Here is a 17,006-nt window from a genome sequence, read left to right as displayed (position 1 = left end):
TGGCAAAATCAACCCCCCTGCCCATCCTCTGGTGTGAAATTGTGCACGGGGTTGTGCCCAGCTCTGTTCTGTCGTGTGCAGGTGGGAGGGACAGGGGACACGGGGATGTAGGGATGCAACAGCCATGCGTTGGGATCAGAGCGTGAGGAGGAAGGAAGCGTTCAGCTCCTGCCAAATATCGGCTCAGGAGGTGTTTTGGATGGAGCTGACGACTTTATGGAAAGGCTGCGCTGACCCTGTGGGGATTTCCCAGTGGCAGGACATCACATCTGTGCTGTGACCTGGGCGGCAAGGAGTGCAGTGGAGACTGAGGGTGCTGGAGGCAAAACTGGGTACTTTGGGTGAAATCCCAGCCCTGCTGAGCAGGCAGAGGTGGCCTTTTTGCTGATGGAGTTGCACCCGGGACAGAAAACGTGAGCTCAAAGCTGAGCACCTGGCCAGCACCCACAGGGGAGCTCCGAGACCTTGTCCCCGGCTGTTGTCCCCCCTTGGGTGGCCCAGCCCTGGTAGGTTGGGAGATGCCCCGGATCAGGGCTGGTGCACTGAACGTGGGTGTGCATGGCGTGGCTGGAGCGTGCTGCGGTTGTACCCACCTCAGCCACCGCCGGCTGCCCTGACTCTGTTTTTATTGTGCAAGGAGATTTATGGTCTCTTTAGCGGGGTGTGTGCGCTTATGATTTATTACATGGCGGCAAAAACACGGCATCCCATCGCTCATGTGATGTGCTGGCTCCCGCGGCTGTGTTGGAGGGGGAGATGGGGACCGCAGACCCCCACACTTGGAGCATCACCTGACCCCTCGTGTGGGGTAAAGACACCTGGATTCCCCCCCTGGGGACGGGGGACCTGGGTGTCTTTGCCCCACGTGGCGAATTCAGCACCCGAATCAAGAGCACCCGAATCAAGAGCCGGCAGCTCCTTTGTAACGCCCCGCCTGCTTGCAGGGACAGGTCACCATGGCTGAGCAGGTCGGTCCCTGCCGTCGCAGGTGTCCCTGCTCGGCTGCCCTGGGCTGACCCAGCCGGACAGGCAGCACCCGGTGCAGACACGGCCCCGCTCCTGCAGCCGGCACCAGGGCCGGCTCCTCCCGGCTGCAGATGGAAGCATTAATTACAAGCTCCTAATTAATTTCCCATCTCTAGCAGAGGGCCTAATGACAAAGCAAGGCAGTGGGGTACAGTGCTGGGCTCTGCTCCCGGCTTGGGGGCTCCGGCCGCCCTGCTGGGCTCAGCTCCCGCTGCCCGCGTGCTCCCGGGTCCCACCGAGGGGTTTGGTGGCAGAGCTGAGCCCTGGGGCGGGCGTTTCAGCTGAGTTCTGACACCCAGACGCTGCTTTGCCCTCTGGAGCATCTTCCACCTGCCAGCTGCCACCCATTTGCATGGAGCCGTGCACAACGTGGTGTTTTAGAGAAGGGGAAACTGAGGCACAGAGCAGTGACGGCAGCTTTACTCACAGCTGCTGGAGGACAGAGCCACCAGAGCCCTGGCACTGACTCTAACCCTGGGGAAAGGCGGCCCAGCCTGGACTTTTTTAGCATCTTTGGGATGTTGCTTGTGGTTTGTTGCCTGCACCCTGTGTTGCACTCTGCTTGCATCCCCATTGCAGCCCACGTTGCACCCCATCGCTCCCCACACTCCTTTACTGAATGCCCCGAGGAGTTACCATTTTTGTTTGCCTTCCCCAGCCGCTGCTGCTGGGGGAGCCGAGGGCTGCACCCCACTTTGATGGGTGTCACCACACAGGAGGAGCGGGACGATGCTCCCAGTCACGTGTGGGGATCACCCGTGCTACTCCCTGTGCTCCTCGGCAGGAGGATGGAGACAGGAGAGGCAAGCAGCCCAGCCATATTTATGCCTGACATTAATTTCCATCTATTTCAATATTTTATGAGCATAACAATAAAAAAAAGGGTTCATTGCTCGTTGAGACGTAGAAGTAATTGGGCATCGACGGTCCTGGCGAGCTGCCACACGCGTCCCAGGGAGCTGCCGGGTGCTGCCCATGTGGAGGTAATTGCCCCAACGGTGCATGAACCCGCCTGGCCCCGTGCGTGGGGACGGGCAGCACCTGCCTGCGGGGCTCTGCCACCTCCGGCCATAGCCCCGGGTCCCGGTGGGGCCCATCCAGGGCAGCTGTCACTGGCTTTAACGTGGGGAGGGCTCGGTGGGGGTAGATCTGACCGGAGCTGGGCTGGGTGCGAGGCAGCGGGAGGTGAGGGTGATGCTGCCGGGCTGGGTCCTGCCTGCCTTGAGGCTGATGGGGGGGAATGAGGCTGGGGGGGATGCAGAGGTGGATCTCCATGCGGGATGTGCTCCATACTTCTCCTCCTGGTCCCCTGCCAAGGTCTGGGCACTGTGGTGATAGTGAGGGGCCAATATCCAGCCTGACGGGAGGGGGTGCCGGGGGAGCAGGAGCCCCCGCCCCGTGAGGGGTCTCAGCACATCACCTGCCTCTGTCCCCCAGATGCTGTGGCCTGCGTGGACCCCGAGGAGTGCACCCGTGTGTGTGGGACCGCCGTGGGCTGCTCCAACATCGCCTACCCCAAGCTGGTGGTGGAGCTGATGCCCAGTGGTAGGTGGGTGGGTGGGAGGGGGCTCCTCCATCTCCCGTGGGGCTTCGCCGCACCCTGGTGCTACCTGTGCAGCTGATCGCCTCTCAGCCCTTGAGGGGTCCTTATAGATGGTCCAGGTGGGTTCACACACGGGATGGCCCGTGCAGCCCCTCCCCAGGTGACCCCAGCAGCGAGGTCAGGGGATGTGGGTGACCCCAGGACAGCGCAGGGTCCAGCACCCCGGGGTGCAGCTGGGCGTCACCAAACCCTGTCCCTGCCCCGGGGGAGATCCCGGTGTGTGTCTGGGCAGGGCGAAGCGTTACCCTTGGGCAAAGCATCAGGGCTGCCCCGTCCCTTTGCCTCCAGCTTGGCCGCTCCCTGACGGCCCCTCTCTTCCCCAGGGCTGCGGGGTCTCATGATCGCAGTGATGATGGCCGCACTCATGTCGTCCCTGACCTCCATATTCAACAGCAGCAGCACCCTCTTCACCATGGACATCTGGAGGAAGCTGAGGCCGGGGGCTGGCGAGCGAGAGCTGCTCTTGGTAGGCAGGTAGGGAGCAAGGGTTTCGGGGAGACTGGTGGGGCCGGTCCGGTCCTCTGTGATCTGCCTTTGGTGCCTGGGAGCCTGCAAAGTGCCTGTGCTCAGCCCAACTTATGAAAGGCAAACAAGCCCTTGGATCGCTCTGTGTATGAAAGCGCTGGAAAGGCAGACGGGGCGTTTGGAGGGGCAGGGCTGTGCCCGGCACAAAGCCTTTCCCTCGCCGCCTCCAGCCCGTTCCCCGGGGGAAGCCGATGGCTGCTCCCCGCCAAGGTCACAAGCAAAGCGCACGGGGGACCTTCGCCGGGCGGCAAAAGGCAGCGCTGCCCGCACATGCCCCGGCTGCTCCCGGGGGATGGCGAGGAGCCCGGACACCCGCCCGCGGTGCTGTGCTCGAGGCGGCAGAGTCAGCACTGGGGAATGCCCCGGCGCGGTGCCGGGGTGCATGGGGAGTGTCCTCGGTGCAGGGCGGACAATAACAAGGAGAGAATCTGGGTCAGGGCTTTGGCTGGGCTGCGCTGGGGCTGCGGGGATGGTTGGCTGGTCCCGCGGCTCTGGGAGCAGCCGTTTCTTGGCATCCTCCATCCCTGGAGGGTGGGAAGGGGATGGGCGTTGATCCCAGGGAACCATGGTCCCGCACTGCTCCCCCATAGGAACCGGGGGGCTTGTCTTGGGGCCTGCCTCGCCTTTCCCACTGGCTTCGGTGTTGGTGACAAGGGGTGTAATAACGCCGGAGAGCTTTCCCGAGGACAATTAAGGAGCGTTTACAAAGGGCTTTGCCTGCCTGGGGCAGGAGTCGCTGCTGCAGTCAATTCTGGGTGATTCGTTAGCGCATCGGGCAATTTGTGGGAGCAGGGTGCTGCAAACTGCTGCCGCCGTAAAGGATTATAGCAAATGATAAATATTTTGGAGAGGAATAAAAAGCTGTTTAAGCTGCAAGTTTGAGGTTTTCCTACCTGCCAGCATGGGGACACGTGGCTCAGAGTTGCTTCTGCCGCCCCCCGGATGCCCTGTCCGGCTCAGCACGAGGAGGGAAGGAATTTGCTCATGGGACTGGAGAGAGCTCCCAGTTCTTGGACCTGGGGGTTTGAGGTCCCGCTGTGGCCATGCTGCCTGGCTGGAAATCCCCGCTGGTGTTTGATGCATGCTCTGTGCCGAGGCAATGGCACGGTGGTGAGACCACCCGATCCTCCCCAAAAATCCCCAGAGCTCGCCACAGCAGGCTGTGCCAGGGCTCTGCAGCCCATCCCTGCCTGGATCCTGACCTGTGGAGGGGATCGCTGGCTGCCCAGCACCCCCCCAGCTCACCAGCACGCTCAGACACTCCTCTATTCTTCCCATGACCTTTTAGCATCATCTGTGGCTCAAAGACGTACCAAATGCGGGGGGTTTCTCCTACCCCTTGGGTCAGGGTGTGTGTTTCGTGCTCGGGCTGCTTCCTCTTTCCAGTACGCCAGGCAGGCAGGGGGGACTCGGTCTAGAGGTGCTTTCATTGCTTTTTTTATTTTATTTTTTCCTACTTCTGCTTTCCGAGACGAGCAGATGGAGATGTAGGTAATTCTGCAAAGCTGTAAACAAACTGGGCTGAGCTATAAATATAGCAGCTTTTGGGACGTGTCCTGCCCAGCCTGCCTGCTCAGATTGGACCCCAAAAACTGGGGTCAGGCCAATGCCTCTTGCTTTGGAGGAGGGCGATGCTGCAGGGTGCAGCTGGGCGAGGATGGGGACGGAGTGGTGTTGGGGGACAGATGCACCCTTCTGTTGCAGCCTGGCCAGGGGAAGCTGAGCACGGGGCAGCTCAGCCCACGTCCCCGGCTCTCAGCTGGGTGCTTTGGACAGATGCGAGGGTGCTGAGAACATTACCCAAATCTGGCCTCTGGTGGCTGGGGGCTTTTCATAGCAAAAGTGCCCGTTGCCCTGCATGTCCCCATGGAGGGGGCCAACTTAGCAGCCCCTGGGGCTGGGCAGGGGGCCTGGGGAGCACTCATCTGCCCGGGATGGAGCCAGCACTGGCATAATTAGCATCCTCTGTGGTCCTGGGAGTGTCACCCAGTGATGAGCATCCTCACACTGACCGTCCAGCATCCCCTGGCATCCGCCGGCCAGCTCTTCTGCTCCGGCACTGGAACCCAGCCCCTGATGCCAGGGACCCCCCCCACATCACTGCCGTGGTGATGCCGTGGGTGCAAGGAGGTGCGGGTGGGACAGGAGCATCACCCCGCACCGCATTGCTGCCGCTCGCAGGGTGGTCACGGTGGTGCTGGTGGCCCTCAGCGTGGTCTGGATCCCCATCCTGCAGAGCTCCAGCGGCGGCCAGCTTTACGTCTACATCCAGGCCGTCACCAGCTACCTGGCTCCTCCTGTTACCACTGTCTTCGTCCTGGCTGTCTTCTGGCCTCGAGCTAATGAGCAGGTACACACTTGGGGTGGCCCTGGGGACGGATTTGGGACACGGGTTGCTGCCAACATGTCCCTGCCCACCCTGCTCCTGGGACCCAGTGGGACTCAGGGGGTCAGGAGGAGGAAAGGGGGAGGTGATGCTGGAGGGGCTGGGGAGAGGAACCAAACCTGGCCAGCGTTTCCCCAGGGAGCTGCTGGGTGGCTGGTGTGAGGAGGAGGAGGAAGGTGCTGCCATGCATGGCCACCAAGCGTGGCACAGCCAACGTGGCTGGCAGGGAACATCCCCTGCCAAGGGGGTGCAGGTTTGGGCCAGGGCTTGGCTGGATGGGGTGCAGGATGCTGTCCCAACATGCAGGGGCCACTCAACTCTCTCCCAGGTCTGGCTGGAGGGGAGGGTTTCCCCCCATGGGCTGGCTGTCCCCCTTCCAGCCACCCCTCGCGGACCTTTGCTTTGCAGGGAGCTTTCTGGGGCCTGATGGCCGGGCTGGTGCTGGGGCTGGCCAGGATGGGGCTGGAGCTGGCGCACCCCGCTCCCCACTGTGGGGTCCCTGACCGGCGGCCCTGGCTGCTCGCCGACATCCACTACCTGCACTTCGCCGTGCTGTTGTGTGCTGCCACGGGCACCGTCGTGGTGGGGGGCAGCCTGCTGACCCCCCCACTGCCCCCGGCCCAGGTGAGCAGGACACCCAGGACCCCTCACCCTGGCCCCCGTGACTGCGTCCACCCACTGGACCTCCTTGGCTGGAGATGTCGGTGTCACCCAGGTGCACCCCGAGCTCGGCCAGGGGGGTTTCCGGGGGGGGTCTGGCTGGGGAGTGTTTTCTCATCAAATCTCACCTCGGTTTCCAGCTGAAGGATCTCACCTGGTGGAGCCTCTCACGGGACGCCCCCCAGCCCTCCATGAACGGCACATCCCAGGGACCCCCTGATGGTGAGTGTGTCCTCAGAGGTGTCTGGCAGGGGAGGCATCCCCCGCTCCCTGCCTGTAACAGGCTGCAGGACAGCATGCGTGCCCCGTGCCTCAGTTTCCCCAGGGCCGTGGGGGTACCTGTGGCCCCCTGTCCCCCACACTGTCTTTCTGTGCCAGGTTCCTGCTCAGCTGCCCCAGGCACCCAGCAGCCATCAAAGGCCAAGGGACCTTCGACCACATCCCTCAGGGACGCCGCAGAGCCCCCCTTCTGGGCCCGCGTCTGTGGCATCAACGCCATTGTTCTGATGTGTGTCAATATTTTCTGCTATGCCTATTTTGCCTAGCGGCCTGCCAGCCCCCGGGGGGGAGGAAGCCATTGGGGGGGCAGAAATGGGGATTTGGGTGATAGTTTTTCCTTGTCACATTTGGGAAATGGGATGTTTAAATCTACTGGTGCAATGAGCTGGGCATTCTCAGCACCGTGGACCCCAAGTGTATCCGGGGGGCTGTGAGGTGTGGGAGCATTTGTGGGGGCAGCAAGTCCCTGGGAGGGGCCTGGGGCAAAGTATCAGGGTGGGCAAATGTGGGCTGCAGGGGAAGCAAAACCACAGCGAAGCAGCAGGCATGTGAACGCGGCCACGGGACTGCTGTGGCAGAGGTGGGAAAGGAGCGGCCACGCTCAAGGGTGTCACCCAAACACATTTTACTAGCTCTAAATAAAAAAATAATACAAAAAAGCACCACAATTTGCAGCTATGAACAGCACCCACAGGACCGAATCCCCCCAGATCAGCCTTCCCTAGCACCCCAAGCCCTGGCACTCCTCCATGTAGTTACCGAGCCCGGTCTCATCCTGGCTGCCTGCAGCCCTCCTTGGAGCCAGGGCTTCACTTACAGGGTCTGGAGAGGAGCAAAGGTTTGGGGGCCATGTACTTTTCCCCTCCGCGGCTGCCACCCTGCCGGGTTGTGGCTCTGGAAGAGTTTTTATGGCCCTGGTTCAATGCTCTGTGCTCCCTCCCCGGGGAGCACCGCTGCCAGCCCGCAGCGAGAAACGATGCCTGGGCTGGGGGGGTGGAGGTGTCCTGGGTCGGGGGGCAGGGAGAGCTGTGGCTGATGTTTCAGGGTGCCAGAGCCGGGCAGCCCCTGGATGGGGATCGCTGCCAGCCTGGCCTCTACCTCCAGCACAGCCCGTGTGGCACCGGGACCTCGCAGCCCGGTGTGGGGACAGGCACTGTCCGTGGGGACGAAGAGACGCACAGTCCGTGTGCAGGCACAAAGCAGCTCCGGTGAGTGGGGGGCAGTAGGGACCACGGTCCTCCCTGCTCGCCCGCAGCGCCGGCGGCAGCTCACTTGCGGATGGGGTGGACGTAGTTGCGGGGGAAGAAGCCGACACGCCCGTAGATCTTCCCCTGCCACCAGTTGGGATCGGCGCAGTCCAGGACCTCAATGATGTCCCCGCGGAGGAAGGGCAGCTGGGAGCCGTCGTGGGCTGAGAAGTCAAACTGGGCTTGCACGAATTTGGGTCTCCTCACCTGGAGGAAAGTTGAGGGCAGAGGCTGGTGGGGGGCAGAGGTGCCCCTGTCCGCCAGCCCCTAGGGCTGCACCAGGCTGCGCTGCCTGAGCCCCCGGCGTGCCAGGGATGCTGTGCCACAGCACGGTGAGGACCAGCCTGGGGGGCGGGGGGGGGCAAAGCATAGAGGTTGCTGGGGTACCCGGGGTGCCTGCTTCAAGGACAAGAGATGGGAGCTAGGGAAATCCTGCCATGGGAAAAGCTAGAGTGCTGGGTACAGCCTCGGGTGCAGAGCAGAGCCTGGGGTGCAGAGGAGATCCTGGGGTGCAGGAGAAAGTCCTGGGGTGCAGGGGAACACCCTGGGATGCAGGGCAGAGCCTTGGGTGCAGGGAAGCACCCCAGGGCATGGGGCTCCCTGTTCCTGCTGCTTGGGAGAGCTGAGATGGGTGCCCAGGGGACCCCTGCCCCTCAGAGGCTGCTGGCACCCCTTCCTTCCCAGGTCCTTCCTGGGTCCCTCCAGGTGCCGGAGCTGCCCCTAGCCCAGCTCCCAGGGCCCAGTTTCGCCGCCTCCACAGCCGCTGCCACAGGGCTCGGCTTTGCTGGAGCTTGCCCGAAGCCAGCTGCACCCCGTCCAGGCCCGAGGGACAGCGGTGGGGGCCCGAGGCGAGCTGCTCTGCCCTGCCCTGCCGAGCTGCGACGGTGGCTTTTCTCCACCCTGCCAGCCTCCCCGCAGCGCTGCCTGTCTCGGGCTGTTCCAGCCTCTCCTGCTCAACACCGCCTTGAGCCGAGCCTGAGCGTGGGGCCAAGTGCCAGCCGGGAACTGCAGGGATCCCAGGATGTCCCCTCCTGCAGGGACACCACGGCCGGGGGAGCGGAGACTTGAGGGGGGCTCACACAGGGGTTGGGGACTGGATCCCTGGGATGCTTCGCTCAAGGGCAGCAGAGGAGCCTGTACCCAGCGGGGTCTGGACTCTGTCTCTGCTCTGTGCCCGGCCATTTGCTTTCCTTGGTTTTGTCCCTCTCTGCTGTTTCTTGGCCATCGCCAGTGTCCCAAGGCCGGCAGGGAGGAGCAGGAAAAGCTTGGGCAGGAGGAAATCCTCATCCCCTGGGAGCTGCGGCCCCGTGACACCTCCCCGTGAGCACGGTCTGGGGCGAAGCAAAACCAGGATGGTGTTGCTGACCCACCGACCTGTCCTGTGCCTTGGTTTCCCCATGAACCGTACCAGGGCGGTGGCAGCCCTGCTACTGGGGGAGCAATGGGCTCCCAGCCTGGCCCCGCTGCCAAACATGCCATCACTCTGCGTCCCAGCCCTGCTCCTCCCCATGGCCCCAACCCCTGACGGTACCTCCTGGGTCTGGTCCTCATCCCGGAGGAAGATCTGCTGCTTTTTGGCGATGGTGGTCGTCCTGTAGAAATCCACCAGCTCATTGAGGGAGTTGAACTTTTCCTCCCAGAGGAAATATTTGCCGTTTCTCTCCCTGAGCACCTTGAAGTGCTGGACGTGCTGGCCGTAGCTGCAGAAGAATGATGGACGTTACTCTGGCCCCGGGATGCTGGCAGCACCCAGACTCCCTTCTGGCATTCTGGGCAAAGCCTAGGGGCTGCTGGCTGGGCTGGGTCTCTGGAGAAGCTGTGCGGGATGCGGCTGTGCCCATGGGTCCCATCCTGCCACAGCCAGGGATGACGTGGCACTGGGGTCACTCCTGACCCCACCAGTGAGGCAGTGGACGAGGGTTCCCGGCACACTAGCTACCTGGACCTGCAGCTGAGACCTGCCACAGCTCATCCCACACACAGCTGAAGCTTGGTGCCTAGCCCCAGCACAGCAGGATGTCCGTGGGCTCGGGGCTGGCAGAGCACTGGCCACATGCAGGGCAGGTGGCTTTGTCCAGGGAGCAGCTAGGGACCACATCTGGGGAAAGTGTGGCGAGAGCTGCAGGTCTCAGCTCAGCACACACTGGGAGGAGCCTGCAAAGGCTGGGCTTGGGCTCCCAAATCCCCTGCGCACCTGGGGACCCACAAGCCGCAGGAGGACGGGGCAGGCTGGGATGTCCCTTGCCATCCCTGCATGCGGGCACCCCCTCAGTGTGTACCTGGGGGTGGCAGTTTGGGGTGCCCACACTGCGGGGCTGGCAAGGGGCCACGGGGGGGACCTGCTTCTGCCAGGGCCCCGGGCAGGGGCAGGGAGCTGGCCGTGCTGGTGACGCACAGCAGAACACGGCTCCCTTTCATTATGGGCAAGAACCTCCTTAAACGCTTAATTAGAGATCAGCAGCGTGAGAAAGTGCCTGGTTGGCCTGGGGCTGTCTCCTGCTACCCTGGCCCCCGGCAAGGAAGGGGCAGCGATGGGGTGAGAGGCCCAGAGGCAGGCTCTGCCCGTTGGCACGCTGCCTTCATACAGCCCTGGCTGATGGTGCCGAAATCACCCGCCCCGCGGCATTGGGATGCTGCAGCCCTTCGTCCCTGGGGATGCTCTGGGCAACTTGTTCCTCCAGGCCACGTCCCCTGGGCTGCGCTTGCAGCTTGGCCCCAGCCCTGTCATTACCCGCACAGCCGTACTTAGGAGCACCCCAGCGAGGGACCCTGGTCGAGGCAGTGATGCAGCCCAGCAGTGCAGGCAGGGTGCAGGCAGGGTGCAGGCAGGGAGCAGGAAGCAGCAAGGATGGAGGCGGGGCGCGAGGCTGCAGAGGGGAGGAAGGAGAGGAAGGCCCTGTGCAAAGCTGTGCTGGATCCAGCGGGGCTACAGCTCTGCAGCCCCCAGCCCCTTCGAGGTGTCCTGGGCAGGGCAGGGTGCTCGCCCCTTCCCCAGCACTGCGGCGGGGAGCACGCATGAGGGTGGCCTGATGCCCTCAGTCCCCAAAGCGGGGGCTGCAGGGGACCCCTGCACATCCTGCCACGTGTCCGTGCACATCCCACGGCCACCTACTTGACGGAGATGGAGAACTCCCCCGGGGTGCTCTCGCTGTCGCGGATCAGGAAGGCTCCCAGGTACTTGCGCTTGAGGAGTCGCTCTTCTGCCAGGTGCCGGGAGATCCTGCCTGCGTACCACCTGCGAGGGGCACCGGGCTCAGCCGCATGGGCACCCCTCGACACCCGGGGACACCCCACTGCCGCATTCCCACCCCACAGGATGGAAGCACTGAGAGCCCCAGTGCCGGCGGGAGTAGGGTCCCTGTTGGGCTCCCCGCAGGGCTGGGATGCCCCCCCGGCAGTTTCTCCCTTCCCTCCCCCCTCTCAATTTATCACAGCGTTTTTGCGTGGAGGAGAGGACCACGGGGGGCTGCAGGTGCAGACATGTCCCCATGCACAGCCTCATCCATGCAGGGTTCATGCAGCATTGCTGACCATCGAGACCGCATCCTGTCACCCGGCTCGCCTCATCGCATGCCTCATCCCCCACTGTGCTGCTTGCCTCCCCACTCCCCGCCGTGTCCCACGGCCCCACGCAGGAACAGCCCTGCCAGGCACTATGGGGGGGTTTGCAGAGTGGAAAACCCTCCCTGCCAGGATGAAACCCTTCCTGCCTGCAATGCCAGCAGCAGCTGAAACAAGGTAGAGGAGCAGAGTCCTCGTCTCCTGTCCCTACCAAGGCTGTGTCCGTGTATTTGGGAGCCCCAGGCCACCGAGCCCCTCTGCTACCTCTTAAAATTGCCCCGTGAATCATCAGCCGCAGCCTTTAGCGCAGAGCATCTCCCGGTGCCAGCGCTCCAGGTGCTGCATGGAAGAGGTTGCGTCTCGCCCGTCCCAGCTTGTTAACCGAATCTGGAGAGGCAACGGGATCTGCCCCGGGCTGCTCCGAGCCCACGCGTTCCTGCTCCCCAGCCACAGCCCCAAGCAGGTTTTGCTACGGCATTTAAATGTGATTTGCCAGGGGATAATGATACATAAAACACAGGTTAAAACAGGGATGGATTATGCTGGGCTTTAATAACATAGTAATAGGATTGTGTCTAATGCAGTCGTAATCCCGTAACACTTTGTTGTTCCCCAATTATCATTTATTTAGCGGGCAGCCCGGTGCGAGGGTTGAATTTCTGTGTGTCGGGGGTACGTGGGCACGCTGCTGCCTCCCGTTCCCTCTGGCTGTGGTGGCAATGGCAGACCGACCCCATCGTCGCCACATCGCTCTGTGACTCAGTTTCCCTGTGTGCAGGGCTACCCTGGCTCGTGGCAGACCTTTGGGCATTGGGACGCACCATTGGGATCACTGCCTGGATGGTGGGAGAGGATGCCCTTGTGCCAGTGGGTGCTACCAGAGCGGGGCTTTGAGCCCCCCTTCCCTGCGTGGTGGGATGGTACTTACGGGTGCGGCTTGACCTTGATGTAGTTTTTGGGGACGAAGCCCTCGCAGCCGTACAGCTCGGCCTTGTACCAGTTCTGGTCATCTTCCATGTTGAGGATCTAGGGTAGGACGGGAGCAGGGAGGTGTCAGCCTGGCTGCTGTCCTCCTGGGAGAGGGGCCGAGTGGGACCCCCACTGCTGCCCCACACCCCACGTCTCCCACTGAAACCTGGGGAAAAGGGGGCTCTGGCAAAGGCGACATGCTTTGGGGGTGTTTGGGGGCACCTGTACAGAGCTGGCTGCTCCACCCAGCCCTCCCCAGCTCACGGTCGGTCTGGCTCACCACGGGTGCCGGCAGCTGGGGGGTGCCTGGTGTTGCCCCAAACCCCCGGCCAGGCAAGAGGGTAAAATCTGTCCCTGGAGAAGCTGGGGTGGCAGCTGGGGCCCCGTGTCCCCCAGGGCGGAGGCAGCTGGGTGCTCCGTGGGAGGAAGCTCCCTGGTGCAAGCAGGGGTGCTGACACCCGCTTCCGTGCGATACCATTTTCCAGCCTCCCACGCAGGGGCCCAGGGGCCGGCACAGCTGTGCAAACAGGATCCGAAACCCCGGGCCACGGCGCCGAGGCCATGGGGAAAACACGCCGGGGAGGCAGGGATGGGCACGGTGGGTTTGGGGTCCTGGGTTACAGCCGGGCCATGCCCTCACCCTCCCCGGGGCTGGCTGCACCCGTGGGGGGGTGCTGGGTGTTGGGGGTCCAGGAGGAGCGGCTGGCATCTCAGCATCAGCCCCGCACAGAAGGGTGAGTGGCCAGGCAGCGTGGCAGGGTGCGGGTGCCCTCGCCCCCATTGCAGGGCCACAGTCCCCTGGGGATATTTGGAGCCCCCCTGAAGCTTTTTGGGGTGCTGGGGTGGCATTTGAGAGCCTGTTCCGATGCCAGTGCCTGGAAGGGGGCGGGATTTGGGCACATGCTCCCTGCTGCTGGATCCCTGCAGCCCCCAGTGCCTCCTTGGGGCAGGGAAAACGCGTTTCAGCCCCGGGGGGCTGGCGCAGAGCCTGGCTGGCTGGTGGCACCGATGGCCAGGGAGGCCATGTGCCTCATCCCAGCTGGGTCCTCTCTGGAGATGTGGCTGATGGCACAGGCAAGTGGTACCCACCGCTACTGGGGATGCTGCTCCGCACCCCGAAAACCTCAAGGATGGCCCCTTATACCCCACAGAAAGCTCCAAAGAGGCAACAAAGCCAGGTGCAATGAAAGCGCTGGTGTCGCCCCATGCCATGTGCCCACTCTGTCCCCCAAAGCAGCAGCATCCGAACCCCCCATGGCTGGTGACCCCCCCTCCCTCCATGGCTGGTGACCCCCCTGCCCCCCGTACCTTCAGGATGTCTCCTTTGTGAAAGGGCAGCTCGTCCTTCTCGGTCGCCTGGAAGCTGTACAGAGCCACCGACTCCATGGCGCTGGCTATCACAGGGCGGTTTTGAGGGGCCTCGGGGGCTCGCCGTGCCGGGGGCACGGGGCTGCCTGGGGCTCGCCACCCTGCAGCCTGGGACTGTGGGGGTACAGGGCAAGCACACGGCGCGGCGGTGCAGGCAGGCAGGAAGCCGTGCTGATGTCAGAGCGCTGCTGGGGCGAAACGGTGAGCACCACGCGAGACGCTGCCGGTGGGCACAGCTGCCCAGATGTGCTGGGAGGGGGGAGAACCATGCTGGCCCACCTGGATGCCAGGGGACCCATCTGCAAAAAGACCCGGGCATGTCTGCTGGCGGCATGATTCGGTATCACCTCTGCGGTGGGTCATGGGCAGCGGTGTCGGGCAGCTGCGGGGTTTTGGAAGGAAACAGGATGGCAACGGGCTGGACACACAGGTTGAGGATGCGGGCGAAGCATGCCTGGAGAGCATGGCCAGAGGGCTGGTAGTGCTGATGGGGGAGTCTCTGATGTCTTGTAAGGGCTGAGCTGCTGGCACCGCCTCTGAAAGGTGGCTTGGTGGGAATGGTTGTTTTGGCAAAAACAAATCACGAGGGTGGGATGGGCAGAGGTACAGGGAGATGGGGTGGATGCACACACCTGGTTTCTTTGGAAATCAGACTGAAAACTACACGCAAGGTCCGAGCTCTGAAGAGTGAGGTTTCAGCACAACTGTTATTGGGGTGGGTTTTTTTAGGTTGTGGTCCTTTGGGGGTTGATTTTTTCCAGCTTTCTTTTGCAGAACTAGGGAAATAAAATCCCTTTTAGATTAAAACAACTTCCTGCAGCTCTCATTTCATGGGCATTGAGCACTGAGTCTGCAGGGCTCGCATGCAGGGCATCGTTCCCAATGGGAAGGTCTTCCTGTCCTGTGCGTGGGCCAGGGCATGAACCACACAGAAAATCTGCTGGACGCTGGCTTTGCTTTGCTGCAAGGAATTAAACCTGGGACAGCTGCAGCTCAATCCCTGCCCATGGGCTTGGGCACTTTCCAGCAAGGAGCAGGATGCCGCTGCCATCTGCCCAGGGATGGATGAGCCGTGGTGCTTGCCGGGCCTCTGCGGGGGCACCAGCTCGGCGATTCATCTCCTCCGAACCTTAACCCTGCTTCCCAAGTGCATCTGAAAAGCAAGCGCCATGTAACACCCCACTAAAGCCCTTTTCAGGGTCTCGGTGCCCATGGGAAGCGGAGAGGGATGTGTAGGGCGGCCCTGAGTGTCCCCACACCCGGCGAGGTCCTGGTCCCCAGTGGTTATCCCCTGCTGGTCCCAGGGGAAGCGGAGATGCTGGAAAGGCCGGGGAGGGCGGGGGTGCCGTGGGAAGAGGCTCGGTATGTGCACGCCTGTCACAAGGAGGACAGGACTCCGAGAATCTCTGTGGCCTGGCGAGACCCAGGGGACGGGACTGCAGCGGGAAGACGGCTGTCTCAGGGGAAGCTTCCTCTGCCGCTTGGCAGCCGTGGCAAGAAGCGGAGCTGGATGCTCCGTGGAGAAACCAGCCCCAGCAAAGCCGCTGCTTTAACCCTGCTGCTGGCCAAGGGCCTGATCCTTTCCCTGCGTCCGCCAGCACAAATTGGATGATACTCGGGGGGGGGGGGGGGTGCTTGCAAAGGGCATACAGTAAGGCAGCGGCGGGGGGGTGAGCTGGGCGTGGAGGTGTCTGAGCAGCGGAAGGGGGTTGGTGTGGGAGAAATCCGCAGCCCAGGGAGCAGGTCAGCGCGGGTTAAGCACTTGCCGTGCCTCGCATGGATACCGTGAGCAGTTCTAGGGCCCAGCTTCCTTGGGATCGCAGCAGGGAGGCTTGGAGGGCACCTCGGGGTGCCTGGCCTGGAGGGGTGCATGGTGCCACGCTGCCATGTGTGCCCGGGAGCGGGGCACAGGACCCTGGGGTCACAGAGGGGTCCCCAGGCCTTGGCACAGTGGCTGGACTCAGGACTGGAGCAGGATTGGGACCTGCCAGCAGATGGCAGCAGTACCCAGGGGACACTGGGGACAGTGGGGACACTGGGGACACTGGGGACAGTGCCACATGCCCCTCCTCGCATGCTCTAACAAGCCAGTAGCCCCTTTGGCATCCCTGTCTGTTCACCTCCCACACCACATCCCACTCCTCATCTCCTCTTCCCTTGCCTGGCTCCTTTCTGCTGCCCCGGTCACGGTCTCTGCCCAGGGGCCGGGTCCCTTCTGCGCGCCTGTGGCTCACTCGCGGCTCGCTCATGGCTCGCTGTCCCTAGCTGCGCACACGCAGTCACTGCGGGGGTGACAGCAGCACCCACACCCAAGCTGGGCTGGACGCCAGAGCAGTCTGCAGCCCCACTTCTGAACTGGGAGCCAAATGTTCCTGCGTTCAGCCGGTTTCTGGTACCCCATCCTGACTCACTGCCACGGAGTGGAATGGGATGCCCCGACCCCAGGAGGGGAGCAGAGCCCAGTGTGGTGGTTGGTACCCAAGCAGCATCATGCTGCCTCCAGGGAACCCCTTGAAAGGGCCACAAGCATCTGGTACTGCAAAACTGGAGGTGCCCATCACCAGTCCTCCAGCTGCCTCATTCCCTGGGAAAACCCTTTGGCTTGTTCATGAGCAGCCCCAAATCTGACCCATCCCATGCTCACCAGAACCCCCAGAAGGAGCCAGGGACCCTCGTGGTGCCCAGCTGCCAGCCGTGAGGCTGTGCCACAGAGCCCTGCAAGGCTCAGTCTGGGACCCAACGGCTGGCTGACCGCAGGCCTGAGACATCCAAGAAACATCAAAGCAAGTCTGGTTTTTCCCCCCATCTTCCCTCTTGTGCCTTGTCAAGCAGCCATATTTTGTACAGCACACACCGTACTGGAGCAGGGAAGAGCCTGTCTCTGCAGTGCCAGCCGTGAGCAGTGGGTGCTGAGCCGATGCCTGGCAGGGTGGGATCCTGGGGGGTCTGTACCCCCATCCCTGCACCCTGCATGTCCCCAGTGTTCAGAGGGACCCAGAAGGTGCCACATGGTTGCCATTTCCCAGAGCGAGGTGCTTGGTGCTGCACGCTGTGAGCATCAGCCCAGCTTGCAAGGAGATCCCAAGGGCCATGGAGGTGCAATAGCCCACCCAAGGGTGCACAGCAGTGGGCGGGAGCCCAACCATGGAGCCCACCCTGTCCTGGGTTTGACCACCTGCCCATGCTGCCTCTCCCTCCACACAAGGGAGTTTGGTGACCCTGGGGACAAGCAGAGGAGGGTGCAGCTGGCTCTGGCATCACCCTTTCCCCTCTGTACGGCCGCCCCTGGGCTGTCTGGAGCTCCTGCTGCCTCCAGGGTTGCCCAATCTGCTGAGCTCATCAGCAGAAATTTGTTGTTTCGTCAACATCCTGTGTCTACCTG

General features: G+C 62.9%; 2 protein-coding genes across 5 annotated transcripts in view; one reads left to right on the top strand and one right to left on the bottom strand.

Annotated features, from left to right (window-relative positions):
- SLC5A10 (solute carrier family 5 member 10) overlaps positions 1 to 6,972 on the top strand; it is a 40,443-nt gene extending 33,471 nt beyond the window's left edge. Inside the window, exons 10-15 of one of the 2 annotated variants that reach the window (XM_054843296.1) lie at positions 2,464 to 2,571; positions 2,953 to 3,095; positions 5,391 to 5,504; positions 5,949 to 6,164; positions 6,341 to 6,422; positions 6,579 to 6,972. In XM_054843296.1, the coding sequence (XP_054699271.1) occupies positions 2,464 to 2,571; positions 2,953 to 3,095; positions 5,391 to 5,504; positions 5,949 to 6,164; positions 6,341 to 6,422; positions 6,579 to 6,745 (830 nt within the window). In that variant the 3' untranslated portion in view covers positions 6,746 to 6,972. Of the gene's footprint in view, positions 1 to 2,463; positions 2,572 to 2,952; positions 3,104 to 5,335; positions 5,505 to 5,948; positions 6,165 to 6,340; positions 6,423 to 6,578 lie in introns of both variants that reach the window. The other variant, XM_054843295.1, reaches the window with a different exon arrangement.
- A 117-nt stretch (positions 6,973 to 7,089) lies between these two features.
- GRAP (GRB2 related adaptor protein) lies at positions 7,090 to 14,063 on the bottom strand. 3 transcript variants are annotated; one of them, XM_054843298.1, is made up of 5 exons: positions 13,565 to 14,011; positions 12,216 to 12,313; positions 10,839 to 10,961; positions 9,258 to 9,426; positions 7,090 to 7,933 (listed from the first exon to the last, which is right to left on the bottom strand). In XM_054843298.1, exons 1-5 carry the CDS (start codon positions 13,640 to 13,642, stop codon positions 7,748 to 7,750), a joined length of 654 nt encoding a protein of 217 aa, XP_054699273.1. In that variant the 5' UTR covers positions 13,643 to 14,011; the 3' UTR covers positions 7,090 to 7,747. The 3 variants fall into 3 exon arrangements, with proteins under 3 accessions (XP_054699273.1, XP_054699272.1, XP_054699274.1); XM_054843297.1 differs by having other exon boundaries at positions 7,090 to 9,426; positions 13,565 to 14,063; XM_054843299.1 differs by lacking the exon at positions 10,839 to 10,961 and having other exon boundaries at positions 13,565 to 14,044.
- Positions 14,064 to 17,006: the final 2,943 nt, after the last annotated feature.

The sequence above is a fragment of the Grus americana genome, chromosome 15 (assembly GCF_028858705.1).
Source record: "Grus americana isolate bGruAme1 chromosome 15, bGruAme1.mat, whole genome shotgun sequence".
NCBI lineage: Eukaryota > Metazoa > Chordata > Aves > Gruiformes > Gruidae > Grus > Grus americana.
The sequence above is the reverse complement of the archived record's forward strand: the minus strand, read 5'-3'. Positions and strand labels throughout refer to the sequence as shown.

Bases quoted from the DNA above. Each gene is read 5' to 3' on its own strand.
- GRAP (XM_054843297.1), bottom strand. From the start codon at position 13,642: ATGGAGTCGGTGGCTCTGTACAGCTTCCAGGCGACCGAGAAGGACGAG. The intron at 10,962-12,215 runs GTAAGTACCATC...TGCCCCTCGCAG, and splicing joins ATCAAGGTCAAGCCGCACCC to GTGGTACGCAGGCAGGATCT. The intron at 9,427-10,838 runs GTAGGTGGCCGT...ATTCTTCTGCAG, and splicing joins GAGTTCTCCATCTCCGTCAA to CTACGGCCAGCACGTCCAGC.